We start from the raw sequence: 20,172 nt of genomic DNA, 5'->3' as shown, positions 1-20,172 counted from the left end.
TCTCCCCCTACACAGAAAAATCTTTACTGCCTGGTCCATTTTTGCTTTTTTTTTTTGCCATGTGTTTTTGATACTGGCATGCTCAGACAGCTGGAAGTAGCAAAAACAAGTGAAGTATCAAGAGAAGACATGATGCTCAGTCAGTTATATAACCACATAAACTCTACTGCCCAAATCAACAAAATACCTCAGAAAATGGTCTGAGTCCATAGAAGATGGGCCTTAGAAAACCAAGACAGAAGTACTTGTTTCACCATCACAGTGTCATGGATCTGTGTGCTCATCTTTAATTATCCAGTATTATCACCTTGTGTAAATTTTTATTAAGCTATATTTCAAAGTTCTCAATCCTCTGAATTATAAAACAAGGTTTAATGTTGACACAATAATATCTTTAGAAAGCAAAACAGCATTATCTGTAAGCATTCAGTTATTATCTGCTATTAACATTAAATCAGGATTATCTGACTGAGCTTTTTTTTTAAAAGCAAATAATCTGAATTCTTTGGTAATTTTTCATAACATACTTACCATTAATGTGATGAAATCCCATTTAAGCTTAATGTTCTCTTAATCTGCCAGCCCAAGGATAACACATTGCCCTATGTAGTAATTTGTTACTAATGATTTTTATTTTATATTCTGATTGCAATTTTTAATTTTTAAAACTCCATGTTCTTTCACCTCAAAGAAGGTAAAACATTAATAGCTTATTTTATAACCTGAATTATTTTTTATGTCTCCTATCTTTTATAGCTAGACTTTCTCTCTCATTTCTGGGAATTGGTTTAGGATGATAAATATCAGTGTGAAAATCCTGAAATTCATCTATACAAGGAAGGATTGTGCCCTTCACAAGCTTTCAGAGAAGCAGAAGATATCTGAGCAACCTTGCAGTGTTCAGCAAACATAACTGTTATTGGATAATGGTTGCCTGCACTGTAAGGATGCCTGCAGGGATACTGTCAGTGCTAATTAATGTTAGTGTCAATGCTGTCTCTGTTTAAAAAAAGAAAATAAAGGAAAATGAACAAGCAGAGTCACAAAAATCCATCAGTCAAGAAGAACATTTCAAGGTATTTCATTGTCTTTGGCTGCACAGCACATTATGGGAGCCACTTATATATTCATGCTTGTTAAAAATAGTAGAGAACTTAACAGAGAGTGTTTTATACTGATTGTTATTTAAAGAATACCTGACATCCAGAGATGTCTCACTGTCCATCACAACAAAATTGCTGCTATATCTGGAGGCTACTTAGAAGCTTAAGTTTTGATAAAGGAAATCAAAGACATTTCATCATCACCAAAATCACCTGAATTTCAAGTAGTAATTTCTTCTGGAGGTGTGAAGTTAGAGCTTTTAAAAAATATATTTGACAGAACTTGTTCAGGATTTTCAAAATAATTTATTTAGTTAGCATGGCTGTTACCCTCCAAAATAATAGCATTGGACAATTTTCTTTGTATTTATTTTATGCACCTTGCTTTTTCCCCTTCAACTAGGAATGGCACTAGTGCTGTGTTAATAGTGTGCCCTACAACATCTGCTTGTCATTTTGTTCCCCTTTTCCTTGAATAACAGCCTTCATGCCTCTCATAAATCTCCTCTCTTAGTCCTGGTCTCAATTCCTTGTCCTTTCTTTCAGTATGCTTTTATTGCTCAAGAGATTTCACCAGTCCTCCTCATGCATCTCCACACTCACTCACATATCCCTGCATGAAGCAAAATAACACTCCATCCTTGAGAACTACCCAAAGCAACTTTCAATTAAACAAAGAAAATTGTTCTGTGTTAATTATACCTTGGAAAAATCTGATTTCTGTGGATTTTTTGTTGTTGAGGAAAACAGTGAGATTACATCAGCATAAATGCCTGTAAAAAATTGTAGTCACTAGGCATAAGGCAGAGCAACATCCAAAGCCAATGAACCATAGGGGTCTCAGCAGCTATTTATAGTATCCCCTACTTAAAATTTATGTAAGGATTTTCCCCAGGGCCTTCACAGTCCTACAGTTTTCAACATCAAGCAAAATAATTATAGATTACTCTTACCCGATAGCCCCTCCAGAAGGACTGAATTAGTATGCTTGCTTCTTCTTCTGACAGAAGCAGAGAGAGAGGAATTGGTGGTCTAGGACTTAAAAAAATAAAAAATTTAAACAGCCAGCCTATAAATTTAAACACTTTCTTCCCTAACAGTATATTTGATGAAAAAATGTTGTTCAGAAGCCTCAAAAACACAATTTCTTATTGCTCTGGATACAAAATGCACAAAGAATATGTCCTTTACAAATATATTGTTATATACACTACAATAATTCCTTTTTAAAACAATGGCACATCAAGCACAGTCATATTTCTTATCCTTCTAAATGTATTTCAAACTCTCCCTATTATGGTAAGGTTTGAGGTGGCAGTGGGAGGTGGGCAAGCAAAGCAATCTGCCATTTGTAAAGCAGGGAAGGTTCTAGTGTGTGTGCAACAATGAACAGACTTAATGATGTAAATGTTTATTACATGAAATATCTTAGTACATTCATTTACATTATGGTGTCACTTTAAATTTAAACATGCTGAAAAATAATTATATTCATATCTGCATAACATGAATACACCTTTAGAAATGTTTGAACAAGTTCTTAAAATGTTGAAATTTTATTTTTGATCCCATATACACTTTCTTTTGGTGATAAAAAAATGTAATACATTTGTGAACTCAACCATTTCCAGCCAAAATATATGGTAGTTTGAAAGAAGCACATTTGGTGATTCTGTTGCTACCAATTTGAATGGGAACAAGCTAGTAATTAAATTCAGCCATCTAGCAAAATCTCAAATGACTCTATCAAACCTTGCCTCCCAAAAGCCATTTTCTATGGGTGTTGATTTATTTCTCAGACACGATGATGAAAAAAAAAAATATATCCATTGGAAAGGACAAAACAGAATTTGTTTCTGTACTTTCTTTTATAAGAAATGCCAAAGTACTATAGGGTAATAACTCTGCAACTCATGAAAATACCAGTTCTGAAGGGAAGCCTTGGCACAGCATTGGAATGGCTGCCAAGAGCCACTCTCCCTGCATGGGGAACAGACTGAACACAGCCTTGACTTGGAAGAACACAACATGGAGAATTTGGATGCAGCACCCACCTACAGACACAAGCAGCCCATGCAGGAACATGATCTGTAGTGTTTCTGTTATAAAGACAAGTACACTGCAAAGCCCATCAATAACCAGCTATTTATTTATGCAGTCTTACATTTTCTGGCTAAAATGCTGCAATATCTTTTGGAAATGTATTTATGGCATGATACAGCCCAAGCTAGGAGGCTTGACAGTTTAAATTTTCCTTTCACTTAATTTCATTCATATTAGTCTCTGCCCTAGTAAGCTTCCTATGCTCTCTGATGTCTTTCTCTTAGGGCTTGTCTTCACTGCAGGAGCATTTCAGCTTAAAGCACAGCCTTACCTCTTATCTAATGCTACACTGACTCCACTGTTTTAGTCTGTGTGCTCAGCTAAATTGGTCTCATCATCATGTCAGCTGAGTTTTGGCCTACATTTATTTTAATGTGAAGTAAAACCTTGGTCTGTTTGCAAAAGTCGAAATAAGGCAAAAATAAAAAGCAGTCTCTCCATTGAGCTAAACTGCCCTTAGTTCTGTGTACATTAATTAGCATTTCTCCTGCTCAGGGGAAATCATAAGTGCTGGACAAGCAAGGCTCCCTGAGATAACAGCTTCTTATAATCAGACTTAAAAATCTGAAGTTGGACTGTGCTGGTTTCCCTGATAGGCTTTCATCCTCTGTTCTATTTTAGATCTTTTTGAAAACCAAAACTTAGGGAAAATCACAGGAAGACCTACATACTTTACAGCAGTTATATCAAAGACACTGAACTTTCTCTAAGAATAAGTACATGTCCAAAGAACAACTTGAGATTTCTCCTAGCCTGCAAGGTCAACTCTAGCATTTCTTTGCTTTCATTTTAATTTTGCTTTCATTATTTTTTTTAAATAATTTTTCAATTATAAAAATTTCTATTTTATAATTCAACACTAAAACTGACAAAGCAATATAAAAAATAAAACAAGAACAGGATTTAATTTTTAGTATGACAGCCACTAGCAGATATCAATCCTTTCAGTGGCACAGCTTTAAAGAGCAGATGTCATGCCAGGTCCAGTTTGGTCTAAGGGAATAAATGGAGAATATATACAATTGTCTGCAGGTCAAATAAAAATAGACTGTGAGCAGAGGAAATCAGCCCTCAGCAGTGAATGAGGGAAAGAGGAGTCTGTCATTTGTGGCAGAAGACAGCTGTATGCCTCCAAGATGCAAAGTGACAGTGCCATGTACACTAACTGCATTCTGCTTTGGTCCTTGATTATGCACGAACATAAAAGCCACATATGAAACAGTGATATCTATTTAGATATATATATTGTTTAACAGAAGTTGCAACTGTAAAAAAAATCAGAAAAATTATTTTTCTTAAGTGTTTTATTTTACCAAATCTGCATAAAGCAGACAGACCACCCAGAAACATGTTTCTTGCTTTCTGAGCAAACTTGTGCAGATCTTGATTCTGTGAGATATTCACTTCCTATATGACATTATGCAAGTGGAATTTCACACCCAGAAGATACAAAACAGCCTTTCATTAAATAAATGTAGGAGGCATTGAAAAAGGTTCTTAATGAAGACATGTATCTAATTTCCTCACGAACAGAAGATGAGGTTCTCAATGAATTCTGAAAAGGGGAGGAAAAGAGTCCCTCCATTATCTTGTCTCCAAAACAGAATAAAATAATCTTTGAGGGTTCATAGTCACACTGATAGGCACTCAATTCAGGCAGTATTTCCACACAGTAATGCCCAGAAACTCTGACTGTCTTCACATTCTTTCTTACAAATAAGCTTGATTCCTTACTTGGAAACAAAATATAAGAAAAAATGTAATCAAGAAAATGTTCAGTGTATATAATTCAGGGTTTTGTAATGGTTCCTGCTGTTGCAATCTGTTCCCTAACAGGAGCAGACAAGGCTCACATTTAAGCAGCAGCCTCAGAGCCAGGAGCCTGCAGGGAGCAGCAGTGCCGGGGGCTCAGGTGTGCAGGTGAGAGTGCGATCTCCAGGTGCACTCACGGAATGGCCTGGGCTTCTCTCTGCCTTTAGAAAACTCGTCTCTAGAAATACTGAAGCAACCCTACTGAAAAGGATGAGCCCTCATAAATTTCAACACAAATGCCACAGCCACATTCACTTCACTTTGTGATGATTATTGTTCTTGAATATTTAGATCATGTACGAACACAGGCAATGACAGAGTCACTGAAAAGATCATAATGTGAAAGAACAGACCACAGAATAGGGGTAAGTATGAGACATGCAAGTAAATGACCAAGGTGATCTGCATAACTCTAAAAAAGGATTCTGAGAAAGTCTTTGTTTTGGGAAATACTCAAAAAATCACATGCTGGTCTGAACAACGAAAAAATCTCTGCTGGAAATTTCTCAAAGTAGTTATCTGTCATATTTGCAGTATTTCTTATTTGTAATCATAAAATTTAGCAACACTACAGCAACAGCTGCTTTCTTTAGGTCTTTCTTCTAACATGCCTATCCAGATCTCCAAAAGTGTGCAATATTGAAAAAGTATTGTTTTGATTCAAAAGAAATGTCTGCTTGTAAATACTACTAAGGTCGTTTACCCAAAAAGCAAGAAAATAGTGGTTCATAAGCAATCAGACACTGAAGTACTGATTCATCTGACCTGGTATTTAAAATCAATTACATATATTGATCAAATATTACACAGGCACTGTATGAGCCTCTCAGATTTCCAGGGAAATATTCCCACAGACACTTGACAAAAATACCCTTGGAACATTTTCACAGGTCAAACAGAGTGTGAACTGAGACCTTTCTTTGTAACATTTTCAGAATTAATACAACTCTTCCATAGTCAGAAAGAAATTCCTAATCACTAGTTTTCAATCTAAATCCACTAGAATAAGATTCTTAGTATTTGAGAAAAAAAAAATCCTTACAAGAAAACATTTTGATGTATGGAGAGTAAATTTTTGAAGGATTGTAAATGTGGGAATAACCAAATTTAAGCTTCTTAAAAGAGGAACTGCAACCAAGTAGACAAAGTGTGACTGGTTAGCAGGAGTCTGAACTCTTCTTCTCTATCATCTTGTTGAAATAAAAGCTCCTTTTTACTGTCAATAGTGAATTGAATTTAAAAATGTTATAAATACATTTGAGAGTGTAATCAAAGTGACCATAGTGATAATATGAATTTAAATGCTAAACACATACCAACTATTCATATACTTGCTTATCTATTTATAATGAAGAAAAGACATGATAAAAAGACAAGCCAGTGTGGAACTAATATAAGAAAGTTGTTATGTGGGGAGGCAGAGTCATGTAACCAACAGGAGACTGAGGCAGAACAGGTGATTTGTAACAAGAATGTCAGAGGTATTAGAGGAAGCACAGCAAGAAGTCTTTGCAATGAGAACATGCCAAAAAATAGCAGAGCAAGAATCTTTTGTCTTCAGTTCTGTCTGAAAATCACTTTCTTGCCTCAATACTCTCTCCTGGGAGGACATGCCCATTTTAATGCTCCAGCTCAGCTCTCCTGTGCTTGCATACTGCTGCACGTTTTGGAAGTCACAAAGCATTGCCTCAGCTTTCCCTCTCATAGGATCAATATTTATGTAGTGTGTGAGAGTGTTTGTGGGCCTGGACTGAAGGAAACCAAACATGGACCTATTCCAAAGGCCACTCATGTCAATGGGAAAATTTCCATCTATGTTTGTGTACTTTAGGTCAGACTTTGTGTGCTGAAAACATGAAAAACTCCCCTTAGTGCTCCAACAGCAACATTAGGAAGATGTCACAAAGCACTAATAAGTTTTCAGTTTTCTCATTGCCATTTTGACCATCCTTACATAAATTAAAACATTTTTAGTGCATCAGATATTACAGCTATAAAACCTTTAACCCCATAAAGCACCATTACAAAATATAAATATTTTACACAGAAAATTTCTGCAGACTTTCAACACACAGTTTTTAAATAAAAAAATTTCTCCTTTGTTAAATTGAATTCTGCCACATTACTTGAATGGCAATTTTTACTTGGAAACAACACACAGAACAGCATCCACTAAGATGTATTTGTTGGACTTTCCATTATTACAATAAAATATTATTTAAAGCTCAAATTATTAAAAACATGAAAGAAGAAAATATAAGGCAAATCAACCATACTCCAAACATGGCTGGTTCAGACACAAACCAATGAAATAAGGCAGTGTGCAGAAAGCACAGCCTGTAGAAACTGAGCATATTATGGAAAGAAAAAAATTCAGTCACCCGTGCAAAATTACCCCTATTGGCCATCTGAGAGCTGACAATGAAGTCAACTGTAAAGGCAGCTGAGGCCAGCAGACTTCACCCAATTAAAATATCTGGGGGAGGGAGAAAAATATAATCAATGTATATATATGCATATACAGATATTTGGCAAAAAGCCACTGCTCAGAATTTAGTAATCATTTATATCTTAGCTGCCCCCTTCAGTAAAGCCATGCTAAAGTTATTTTCTCTGTGTCTGTACACTTGTTTTGGTACACACAGATAAATTAAACCAGGAAATGTGTCCTTCTGAGCTAGGTAGCAAGTAAATATCTCTAATAAAAGAGAAAATGCAGATTTAAAAAATCTTGTGAATTATTTTTTATCTGAACTTTAAAAGCCAGGAAATACTTATGCTTGTTCCTACCACAGGTGCATATGCCATACACCACTCTCACTGGATGTAAGGGCAAGGGTTATGTTAAACAATGCTGTCATATTGTTAAATTTACATGACAGACTTTAATGATACCACTGTTTTTCAGGGAACAGTGTTTTAGCAGTTTCTTCATATTTCTTTAATTTATAAGCTAAAGAAGGTTGGGAAATTATGCTGCCATGTTACTCAGACTATCTATGCCAGAAAAGTAACATTTCAGAGGGATCAGAGCACAATCAGAGCTCACTGCCTTCCCTGGCCCCAATTCAGTACACAGAGCTTGGTTACTTGTAACTGAGCTTCAGTGCTGTTCAGCCAGAAACATCACTGGAAAATGCTGACAAAAGGCAACTGTGGTGCTCATTAGCATATTTATAGGATTACCAAACATTCACAGCTCTAATTCTGTTTCCTTTACTTGGTTCTATCAGCAGCCTCGAATGGAGGAGCAGGTTCCTCAGTTTGTGTCCCAGCAAGTGCCCAACAAACCTGTGCTGCTTTTGTGTTCAAACTCCCCTTCCCTGCCCTCTGAAAGGTGCAGCTGTTCTTTAAGGCAACAGAAATGCCTGCCATGTGATATGGAGATTACCAGTCAGCACTGAAGCTGCTCCTTCTACTGCTTTTGAAATCTGCTGGGGGAATTGAAGATTCCCAAGGGATGTAATGTATTGTCAGTGCTGGTGACATACAGATCTCAGTGCAAGACAAGGCACCTCTACTAAGATGTCACAGCAATTCTTACAGTAAAGCCAGAAACAAATTGAAATTTTGCAAGATCCTTCACCTACAATAACTAGGTTTTGAAGGTACAAGGTTTGCATTTAAAATTCTGAAAACTGATGCAGCATTTAGGTCTCCTTATGAGAGAAAAGTAGGCTGCAAGATCTCATTTAGAAATGCATTGCACAGAAAGTGAAGCTCATAAGACTGTGGCTTTGAGAATTCTTTAAAAAAAAAAATCCAGCTTCAAAGAAGAAACTGGAGGCACTGGAGGAGAGCCAAAAAAGTCTTACTCAAGTATGGAATATATTAAAAAAAGCTGGATCTCAGATAGAACAAAAATAATATTCCTCTGGGGTTTTTTTTGTTTTGGTGATTTTTTGTTGGGGTTTTTTTTAAGCCTTAAGACTGCTTGGCACTGATATACCCATCCAAACAGCTGGGATAAGGATGTTTCCCATCAAAATTTGACCAGCACTTTTTAGGATATTGTCTCTTATATATTCTTAATCCTGTTAAAAAAATGAAAACTCCTTTAAAAATAGAAATGGACATTACAATAAAAAGCATAGAATGAATTACATTTTAAGTGTGATAGCTGGAAGGATATAATAATTAACTATTTATGACATATTCAAGACAAAATAATAAATTCTCTTAGTTTTATTCTTATTTAATATTGCAGCCTTTCACTTTGCTCCAATAATATTTATTTCAGAAGCAGAATTTTTAAAATCTGTAATTTTAGGATAAGTTCACTAAAAGTAGTTTTTTAATAATATTTTTTATAATTATTATTTTAAGGGCCTACTTGTTTAGAGGATTTAAGATAAAGTGTATCAGCTGAAGTAGGACTCTGACACTTCAGTGTCCTTGTGGAGCTGTCACTGTGTTATTTAGGAGCACCACTACCAACAGAAGCTATGAGTCATTCAGGCTGTGATTCCACAGTGTATTTCTCCTGTTGGCAAAGCTGACTTAAGCACTTCCTACCATCACCTCTCTATCTTAGCAGCTCATTTGTTTTATTCACCTTGCCCTGAGCCCTTCATTTTAATCCTTTGTTTGTGCCAATACACAGGTTTGCCACTCTCCAAGGTGAGGCAGAGTGGAGAAATGATCTGTTTTAAATAGCTGTACAAACCCTTCTCACATATTTTGGCAGAGATTCCTAACTCAGAGTTGCCCTGATGAGAATAATCAAGCACCCTACCAGACAAGGTGGTATTAGGGTGCCTACAAGCACACTGGGGTGAAGAACAGGAGAGAGCAGAGAATGTTTTTGTTCAGCTTTACCTCCAAGAGAACCATCTGTAAAACTGTCATCTTGGAGATTTTATCTTTTGTACAAACATTTATCCTCACAAACCTGTGGTATAAAAACTGCCTTACTGGCCAAGGGCTCTCCTGTGTGCTTCAGAAATGGCTACAACAACCAGGCTGCCGCTCATGCTCACCTTACAAAGGACTAAACCCCAGCCTTAAATGGGCAACTTGTTGGCAAGAAGTGTGCTTGGCAGAGCAGAACAGCTGTGTCCCACCAGGGGCAGGACAGCAACTGAAGGTATCAGAGCTGAGATGAGATGGGTGATTCTCCAAAGGGGTCCTGTACTGCAGAAATGTCCTACACAACTCTGGCCACATGACCACCTCTCAGGGAATCCAAGTTAACTCTTTTGACACCATTATCAGCTTATCCACCTGTGATAAGGAGCTTTCCTCTTGCTCCACTGGTGTCTCAAGGTTCCAAGTGTCACATACCAAGAATTTAAAAAAGCTCATTTTCCACTTACATTGTGTAACAAAGTAAATGTATCTACAAAGATTCCAGTTAAGTTTTCAAATTGAAATTTTTCTTTAAAATCTGACCTCTGTTAGTTTCTTATTCCATCAATGTGGACTAAGCCTTTGCTCTTCTCACACAGCAGGTACATTTTAAAGTTAGTGCAGTCTCAAGGACAGTAGCATTTCTTTCAAAACTATCATGCTGCTTGGTTCCACAAAAATACAAGGAATATATGATTGAGGCTGCCAAAAACAAGTGCTCATTTCTCATAAATGTGCACAGAAATGCGTCCTGACACAGGATTGTCACAGGTATTTTGAAAGCAGCTGCTTACAGTTAGAGAATTTCTTGACTAAACTCTCAAAGATTTCCATAGGAGGAAGCAGCACTGAAAATATTCCTTTACTCCTCAGTACAAAGATGTTCATAATACTACCAGACTGTTCAAATGTCCTGCATTCTACAATTAAAATGTTTAGGAATTTGAAATTAATTTATCTGTGAACAATTCTGGTACAAAATACCTCGTGAGTAATACACTAGCCAGTTAGAAACTGTCACACAGCTCTTTGTTGCACACAATAAAGGGCAATTTGAGGGCACAGTTCAACACATTGATGCTCTGTTACTTTTTTGGGATAGCAGAGGCAAAAGAATAAAAGGAGAAAAGATTATTCTGAGTACTGCAATATCTTACCGGTCCTTTAGCCAGTCCTTGACAAAAGGAATGGAAAACAATTCTGTGAATGACTCATCTTTCCTCTTTGGATTCTTGCTAAAGAAAAAGGAAAACAACTCATATTAATTTAAATTTCAGCTATTCAATTTGCAAATTAGTGCCTTGGAATCACTGAACATACTTAGTAGCAAAAAACATGATTAACTTACTTGTATAACCACTCAGTTAGGAAATCAGAGGGAATAAATTTGGTTCTTTTTTCCTAAAGATAGAAGATAGTTTCAAATTATTTATTATCTTTGGATTGGTCATATGTTTAAGCTAAATTGACTGCTTTTATTAAATAAAATATACAGTACATTACTCTGTCTAGTCTTTATTGCTACTGCCAACAGTCAGAGGCTCAGCCAAAATTTTAGAAATTTTGTGGAATGATTTCAAGACAAACTATGAATGAGAAAATTCTACATATATTATCTTGATATTTGCTGCAGTGTATCTAGAACAAAGATCTCTGAATGGTGTTCTAAGTGGCAATGTCATTGTGAAGAAATTAACAGAACTCATTCATACATGAAAATATGCTGTCAATTCCTTGCCATTTTGTTTAAAGTTCTATTATCATACTCAAAATACTTCATGTCTTTCAAAACACAAAAGGAACATTGTTTGGATATAGTTTCCTCCTGCATGAAACCATCCTGAAGATGTTGTGAATACACAGGCAGAGCATTGTACAGCTGCTCTGACCAAATCATCTGCTGGGTGGGCCAGAAAGGAAGGCAAAACCAAAGGAAGCTTTTGTCTGTCCACAGCCACAGAAACCATGGATATTACAGAGAACCAGGTAAGAAGTTCAAAACCTGGAGCTTCACAGCAAATCATTTGTGCCCTTTGCTCCCAGCTCTCAGTTTTAACTAACAAAGAAAATTTTGCAAAATGTTGTGCAGCAGTTATCCTTAGGGACTTGTACAGCCAGTACCACAGCCAGCCAGTCAGCCTGAATTTTGATAAGGCCAGAATGGATTAGGAAATCCTTTTTTTCAAGGATTTCCTCTCCACATTCCATCTTGACAGATTGAATGTATAAATGAGTACAGGTGCTCATTCTGCTTATCACAAACCACAGTAACCATAATGTGGAGAACAGAACATGGAGCTCTGGTTGGAATAACAGATCAGTGTCTTCAGAATCCCTCTGACATGAGATGTTTTGGATGCACACAATCACAGTGAACCCCAAAAGGCATTGAGCCCCTGCAGCCCTGGGGCACCAAGTGCTTCATCACAACAGCAGCCACTGAGCTAAAAGCAAGCTGAGCTCCCATCCCAACATTTACACTGTCAAACAGGAGATTCAGCTCTAATAATTGCTTCTTAGGAAAACAATTCACACTGGTCAAATGCTTATGTGAAACTGCTTAATATCACAAAAGAGGCTGAAGTCTTGATTCAAATGTAAAAAGTTAAGATACTACTACCACTTGCTAAAGAAAATACAATAAACATGTAATTGAAAATCTAATGTATGAAAAATGACTTTATTCTATGCATTATCCTCAGATGTGAACAGAGAGGCAGGAAAAAGTGCTCTACATAGCATCATTCTTTCAGTTCATGGTATATGTCATAATTTGGGGTCAGCCACAGGTGAAGTGGAAGAGGAGCATTGTGTGAGGTGCTGACTGCCCAGGGAAGATCACAGGGCAGTCATGTAGCTGGGGATGACAAGTGGGAAGTTCTGCAGGGCAGTCCTTTAGGATACCCAGGAAAGTATTTGCAATTTTCTAAGAGAATCTTACCCTTGGTAGAAATACAGTCTGAATCCAACACATGGGGGGAAAAAAAAGCAGAAGAACAGAAGATGAGATCATCATAAAAGAATTATTAATCCTGAGCCATACATGCCTTGATTCTGTTTTGTCACAACCAGAGCTTTGGAGTTCAGGAAGGGCTCCATTAAGGGCTTGGCTGGGAAGAAACACAGCTCCTCATGCCATTTTCACACTTCTGCTAATACCAAATGCTGTTCCAAGAAACCAAACACCTAAACTTCAAGACACCAATGCCTTCACTGCAGAGCTTTCTGTGAGTCACTTTGGATGTTAAATGGACAAATCCTGACTTGCACAGAATCAATCCATAAGCAAACAGCAGAGTCTGAACATCACTGTACAGCTACTCTCAATCACAGGATGAAAATGGGTCCCATTACTCAGGGAAATGTTTCAGAAAATAAATTCTACACTTTGACAACAAAATTAAATTTAATCTAGCAGTTGTAATTTAATCTGTTTTAAATAAATTGCTTTTCATTTGCAATGGGAAAAAATGATCAGAACAGGGTTGTCTAAACAGCCATCACCAAAGGAATCAAGTTCATCGTTTTTATCCTTGTTAGAGGCAGTGAACTTAGCAGAGAGGAATTCAATCAAGCTGAATATTTTTTTTTACTTTATTTTTTTTGCCAGGAAACAGTTTATTTTGCTAGTGAATTAAATCATTAGTTGCACAGCAGTCAACATTTATAAAGGGAAAAAGTTACATAAATTGACCTGCCTTTGACACATTCCTCCTATGCTGCATGAATCCAGATAAAAAACAGGAAATATCTGTACAATATGCATTGTTAACCTGCAGATGTGTTTATAAACTGCTTATATTCAGATCTAATTTTCCATTTTTCAGTTTAAATATGATGTGCTTGGTAATAATCATGAAAATATACTGGTGATCAGAAGATGGCAAAGGCATTAGGAAACCTTCTTCCATTCATTTTCCCTGATCTATCATAATTTTAAATATAATATATTCCATTACAGAGCCTGATACAGCTTCCTCCTTCTGTGACAGCTAACTAGAAAGGAAAGTCAGAGTTACTCTAATAAAAACATTTATACATTGTTCAGTTTAATGTTGAAAAATGAATGCATTAGTCAGTTCTCATGAGAGAAAAGATTTAAGAAAATAGTCTTCCCCCTGTAGGCATTTGACAGCAGATGGGATAAAACATAGGAGAACTTATGGTAGGGAAAAAAAATCAGTGAGGGAATACACTGGGCAACCTAATAGGTTTCTTTCATCTCTAATTTAAAAATGAAGCTTCTTCATACTGTTCTCATATTTATGTCAGTTTGAAGTCTGCAGCTGTTTTTTCAGGCTTTAGCTTTTCAGATTTTTTGTATGCATCACATAATGCAAGAGAGCCTATTTTAAATTAAATGTGCAAATGGTTATGTTTCTTTATCACCTTTCAGAAAAGATCTTTCCTACCCAAGTTTCTGTTTCCAGCATAACCATTTCCCTTTCCTGACTTTGCCATGTGATTGTACAATTCTTCCTCTCCAGACACGGATGCACCTTCTCGGGTCTCCTCCTTGAATTTCTCTGTTGGCCCCAGGACCTGATCTTCCTTAACACAACTCCAATTGCTCAAAAACTCTCCTATTTAACTTTTCCTTCACTTCTCATTCATCTTAATTTCCTTTCAAAACATGAAACCTTTAGTCCCTCTCATCAAAACCCCACTCTTCATTCTCTCTCACCATACCCTCTCTCTTCTCCTGGGCTCACTCAACATTGATTGCAGTTTGGATATTCCTCCTTCCTTCCAGTGCTTCTTCCATTTATCTTCCACTGGTTTATCCTACACAACTGCCCTTTACAGGCTTTAGTGACTCATGTCTAGCCAGAATTCAAACCCAGTATTCTTTTCTCATCCTTCATGATTTCAGTTAGCTTAATCACAATTTATCTTCTTCATGTCCTGTTGTCTCATGAAATCCATTAATCTTTTGAATCTTTGTTGTCCTCTTATTTTTGGAAGCTTTGGAAGTATTCCAATATGTTTATCACAAGATCTTTTCTCCCTGTTCCTACTTTGGGTTTCCAAGGACTCTGATTTTAATCCTAAAATTCAGTTCAAGTTAATTCATTAGCCATTTTAATACAAATTACAGCAAGTTGGGTTTTTTTCCCTCCAAATCCATACAGAACAACACATTTCTTACCAAACTAAAGGATAACCAAAAATCACATATTTATGTCACATAAGGAAACAGAATGTGCAAGTACAAGCACCTGGACAGCAATGGAAAAGAACACAAATATTCAATTATATGGCAAGCACAAAGAGCTATTGTTTTCCTGGTTATTGTTCAAAAGGAGGAAGAAATGAGGTCACAGTGGAAAACTATCACCTGACATCAGCTTGCTTTCCTAAGCTTGGCTCCCCAGTAGCTGGCCAGCTCTTCACATAAGTGTTTTCTAGAGGTTAAACTCATTTTTATCAATTTTCTGTACATTAGAAAATAATTACTTTGAGTAGTTTTCTACAAAGCAGCACACAGATCCATATAAAATCCATTTTCAGCACAGACACTTTCTAATATATATACCACAGAAGATCTAAAAAATTTCTCAGATTAAAAATAGACAAAGTCACCTTAGATTTGTTCTGAGTTTGAAATGGAAATATTTCTAATAATTTTAATATTTTAAAAATATCTTTGTATTTAAGTTTTATTGCCTTCTGAAATAGCTAACATCCATCACAGGCTGTATTTTAAACCATTTGTAGGACATGCCTTTCTCCTAAAGGATACAAGCTTCCAAAAAAAAATCAATATAGATTTTATTAAAAGTGTGATGAATAATATATGTGTTCAATCTGTTCTTGGCTAGGTAATGTAAATGTGATGGCAGGAATGACAGACAGATGTCATGTAAATGAACCATCTTCCTATTTCACTTCTATTCATCACAGCTTATAGATACATATACATAACTGTAAATCCATCAGTGTATAGACACACACAAATTTTGTGAAGACAGAAAAATTTGAAATAACTGGTGTTAAATATACAGGTTTGGATCTGAAAGTCAAATTGCCATGGTTTGAGAAAATAGAATAAATGATGGGAATCCCCCAAACTCCCAGTACCTAAGTTGAGGCTCTGCTAAGCTGCAGTGATACAATGAAGAATGTATTTGTGCTTTATTTTCACCACTTCTAGTGAGTTTTTAAGCATTCCCTATAGACTATGAACAATGTCTTTCCAGACATACACTGAAAACAAATTTATAAAAACACATGTAGCAAGCAATTATTTTTAAATCAGCATTTTATAAGCTCATTCATGCTGGGTAGCCTGTCTTCCAGTTAAATGGAATTTACAGAGAAAAACAAGCTAAAATAGAAAATTTATCTCCATTGCAATGCCAGACCAGCAAAAAAATTGAGTCAGAAAGTAAAATTCAAGTTATATACATCACCCTCAAATGAGAAATGTATTAATCAGAAAGGAATTCTGTTCCTCTAAAACACAACACTATTCAGGGTAAATACAATCAGATATTTAAGAAGGATTTGTAGAGAGACAGAGATTGTCATAATGATCAAGTTCATGTAGAATATAATCTGTTCTGAATTACTGGAGAAAATAACATTTAAAACCAGATCCAAAACAACCCATAATGTGTTATATCATATTATTATGGTTGTTTTTCTTGCAGAAGACCAAATTTTAAAATATCCTGCCTGTGAAATAAAAGGCTGCAGCTTCCTGCCAATGATTTGAAATGAAAATTGCAAACTAACCTCAAAACACTTCTCCTTCTCTGCTTCATACAGAAGTGCAGCCAGGCCGGGTAAGAGCACTGGGAATATGTAAAACTCCAAATATTCTCGTGGAGAGCCTGAGCAAAACAGAACAGCCTTCACTTACAGCTAAGCACTTGGATCTCACAAAAACACAACTATTGGATACCATAAAGTCAGTACAGTCATTTTGTCAACACCATCACAGCTTGGACAGAGCAAATTCTTTCCCTTCAGATGCAGCCTCTGTCTTCACTTCTCAGCCAACACAACACAAATGAGCAAATTTCAAAGTAAAGGTGCACCAACCCTGCAAACTCAGTGTGCCTCAGAGATGTCAGATTTAGTTTTAAGTGAATAAACTCAGACACCAGAAGCAGTTTAGTCACAGAAGTGACTCTGTGAATTAATTTACCCTGACAGGAAGAAATTAGCCTGTGCTGAACTCAGTGCTGTGGCAGTTAGAGCACTTTGGTATCTCGTGCCCTTTACAATCTGCATGATCAGAATTTCTAGACAGAGGAAAAAACAAAGGTTATATTTTAGTGGTGCTGTGATTTCTTTGTCACAATTGGTTCACACTTGCCAGATCCTTCAGAGATTTTAACATGACTCCATATATCCAACTTTTCCCCTCTCAGAGGGGTCTGGGTTGGCACCTCTCTCCATTCAGGTGATCAGCACAGATTAAGACATAGGAGTGTTCTCTTCTCAGGCAACACAGCTGAAACACTGAATTTATGCTCAGCTTTATACCTTTAATTGGTTCCTATACTGCCAGAAAATGCTCATAATTGGGAAGACACTGTTTATATAAAAGCCAAGGGTAACACTGCTTCTGACTTGCACCAGGGATTCCTAATGAGCAAGAATTAATGGAAGACAAAATGAAGGGCTACACATTGCTGCTTGGTAAATTTATTATAAAGTATAGGAATTGATAAAAGTGGAAGAACAAAACTTCAGAGCTGTTCCCATTCTAATCTGTAACCAGATGGGTAAAGACAATATTTTGACAGCAGTTTTCAAATTTAATTGTCTACTTAGTCTATTGATCCTAGTTTTGGATATACTTACATTTTTTTGGATCAGGGGGTTCTCCAGAGGGGGTTTCCCCAAGTTTGGGGAGGTGATATTGGTCTTCAGGGGCAGAAAAAAGTTGTTCCATAGGCAATGGCTGTGACACTTCTGCTTCCAAAGGCACCTGTTCAAAATAAATGTATTTTGTCTAAACACCCCAACAGACTAGCCAAAAATATACAAAGCAATTCTACAGGAAAAAATTATAAGGTCAGAATTATATATAACTACAGAATTATAATTTCTAATTCAAATATTGTATTATTTATGTATTTTCTGAATACTTGAAAATATATAATTACACTTTAAAAACTTCTGCAGCTTCCAGCACAGTAAAATCATCCAAACCCAACAGAAGGCATATGACTCCTTTTGACAGAATATTATGAGGTATCACAACTGTAAAAATACTTTATCCATTATAAGAAATAGTAATTATTTGGAAATTAATACTGGTAGTGTTTTCTGAATAAGTATTTTCCACTCAGAAGCTTAAATACCTCTTTCATATAGTTCAGAAGTTCTGATATTCACCTTTGAAATAAAATAAACTTTTCTTATTAGCATTACCCAAGTTACTTAAAATACAAGCCATTATTTGGAATATTACATTTGTTGGTTCAAAGAAGTTATTTGAAAAATAATAGTTTTGTTTTCATTTTATGATAGAGTCTACCCTCTGGGTACCAAATTTTCACATTTAGTTGACTGAAAGATATTAAATCCATCTCTACGCAGATTTTTTCCTTGAACTATACTCACTGATTCTTGTTTTGATTCAGGATCTTCTTTTGATTCAGGATTTTCTTTTGATTCAGAAACATTTGAAAATTGAGGTTGTTCTGCTTCATGCTCTAAAAGTAAAAAAAAGTACATTTACCAGGAGACCCTAAAAAATTTATTTTCCTCCTAAATCAACATTCTTTTTAAAGGTATTTATTTAGGTTTGAAAGAACAAAAGTCAGTATGCAATAAATATTTGTTTAACGTGAAATCTAACGTTTTAAAACAAGCAAGAACTTTAGAGACTCTTGTCATGTCCTCTCTTGAGCTTTAAGTGCAAGGTTCTCACTGACAAAAGAACCCTTTATTGGGAAAAAGGTTTATAACCAAAATAATAACTCAAAATATTTCAACATAAGTAAAATGCACATGCTTGAACAGAATGAACCATTGTTTTTACTAGTAGACAAGACTGCTTCTCAGAGTGGATTCCTTTAGAAGCAATCAAATCCCATGGGCATTGCTAAGTATTACCGTCTCCGTCGCCGCTTCAAAGGGAAAAAAAAAAACCAAAAAAAAAAAACCAAAAAAAAAAAAAAAAAAAAAACCCAACCAAAAAAAAAAACACAAAAAGAAAAAAAAACCAACAGTACATGACCCTCAAGGATAACTGGGTGACTCAAGCTAGGAAAAATAAAGGATCAAGACAAGGAACTTGATATGAGAAAAACTACAGGTTCCCCCATACAGAGTGTGAGCCAAACGCAGCAGGCTCAGCTCCCCACTGCAGTCAGGGTGAATGGCACCACCTCAGCCATGGGTGCTGCAGCTGCCTGACCTACAATAATCAACCTTTCTCCCAGGCTGAAAATGGTTATTTCAATGCAGAATGCCTGCTTAAGGCATCATGAAGTACTGAACCCCATCAGGGAGCTGCAGAGCTGGTCTTCCAGCTTTCCAATCTCGGTGTTCTCAGACTCTGAGAGGGGCTTTGCTATCAGGATGGTGCTCTGGGGACAGATGTTTTGTGTTCTTGTAACTGCTGTACCAGCAGTGTCACAGCCCCTGTGCTCTCCCCAGCCGTGTCTGACCCTGTACCAGCAGTGTCACAGCCCTCTGTGCTGTCCCCCAGCCGTGTCTGACCCTGTACCAGCAGTGTCACAGCCCCTCTGTGCTCTCCCCAGCCGTGTCTGACCCTGTACCAGCAGTGCCCCTGTGCTGTCCCCCAGCTGTGTCTGACCCTGTACCAGCAGTGCCCCTGTGCTGTCCCCCAGCTGTGTCTGACCCTGTACCAGCAGTGCCACAGCCCCTCTGTGCTCTCCCCAGCCGTGTCTAACCCCGGGACAGGATCACCCAGGGCACGAGGGGCAGTCACAGCCACGGAAACTCCCACAGCACAACCACACACAGAGGCCGTGTCTGTCGGGAGGGTCTGACAATAAAAGTAACACAACGCCCAGAGCCGAAACACTCGAGGCCTTGGTGTCGGTGCACGGCTTTGGGCACCGTGCCCCGGCCCGCAGCCGCGCTGAGGGGAGCGGGCGGCCCGGGCCCCAGCGCGGGGCTGGCCGGGCAGCGGCGGCCTGAGGGGCCCCGAGACTCGGGAGGGAGCCGTGCCCGGGGGTGCTCAGAGCAGAGCCCGGCCCGGCGCTCCCACCTGCGCCGTGCCCGGCCCGCGGCCCGCCCTCCGCCATGGCCGCGTCCCGCGCGTTGCCGCGGTAACGGCTCCGGCAGCGCCCGCGCGGGCGGGGCGGGGCGGGGCGGA

General features: G+C 37.5%; 1 protein-coding gene across 1 annotated transcript in view; it reads right to left on the bottom strand.

Annotated features, from left to right (window-relative positions):
• The window catches only part of IQCK (IQ motif containing K), a 38,035-nt gene extending 17,918 nt beyond the window's left edge, over positions 1–20,117 (bottom strand). The window contains exons 1-7 of the mRNA XM_033073909.2: positions 20,065–20,117; positions 18,447–18,538; positions 17,682–17,808; positions 16,605–16,702; positions 11,215–11,267; positions 11,024–11,101; positions 2,057–2,141 (exon numbers count right to left, since the gene is read on the bottom strand). Of these exons, the coding sequence (XP_032929800.1) occupies positions 2,057–2,141; positions 11,024–11,101; positions 11,215–11,267; positions 16,605–16,702; positions 17,682–17,808; positions 18,447–18,538; positions 20,065–20,101 (570 nt within the window). The 5' untranslated portion in view covers positions 20,102–20,117. The remainder of the gene's footprint in view (positions 1–2,056; positions 2,142–11,023; positions 11,102–11,214; positions 11,268–16,604; positions 16,703–17,681; positions 17,809–18,446; positions 18,539–20,064) is intronic.
• Positions 20,118–20,172: the final 55 nt, after the last annotated feature.

Source organism: Catharus ustulatus, chromosome 16 (assembly GCF_009819885.2).
Source record: "Catharus ustulatus isolate bCatUst1 chromosome 16, bCatUst1.pri.v2, whole genome shotgun sequence".
In the NCBI taxonomy this organism is placed as follows: Eukaryota; Metazoa; Chordata; class Aves; order Passeriformes; family Turdidae; genus Catharus; species Catharus ustulatus.
This window is presented reverse-complemented; position numbering and strand designations above follow the sequence as displayed.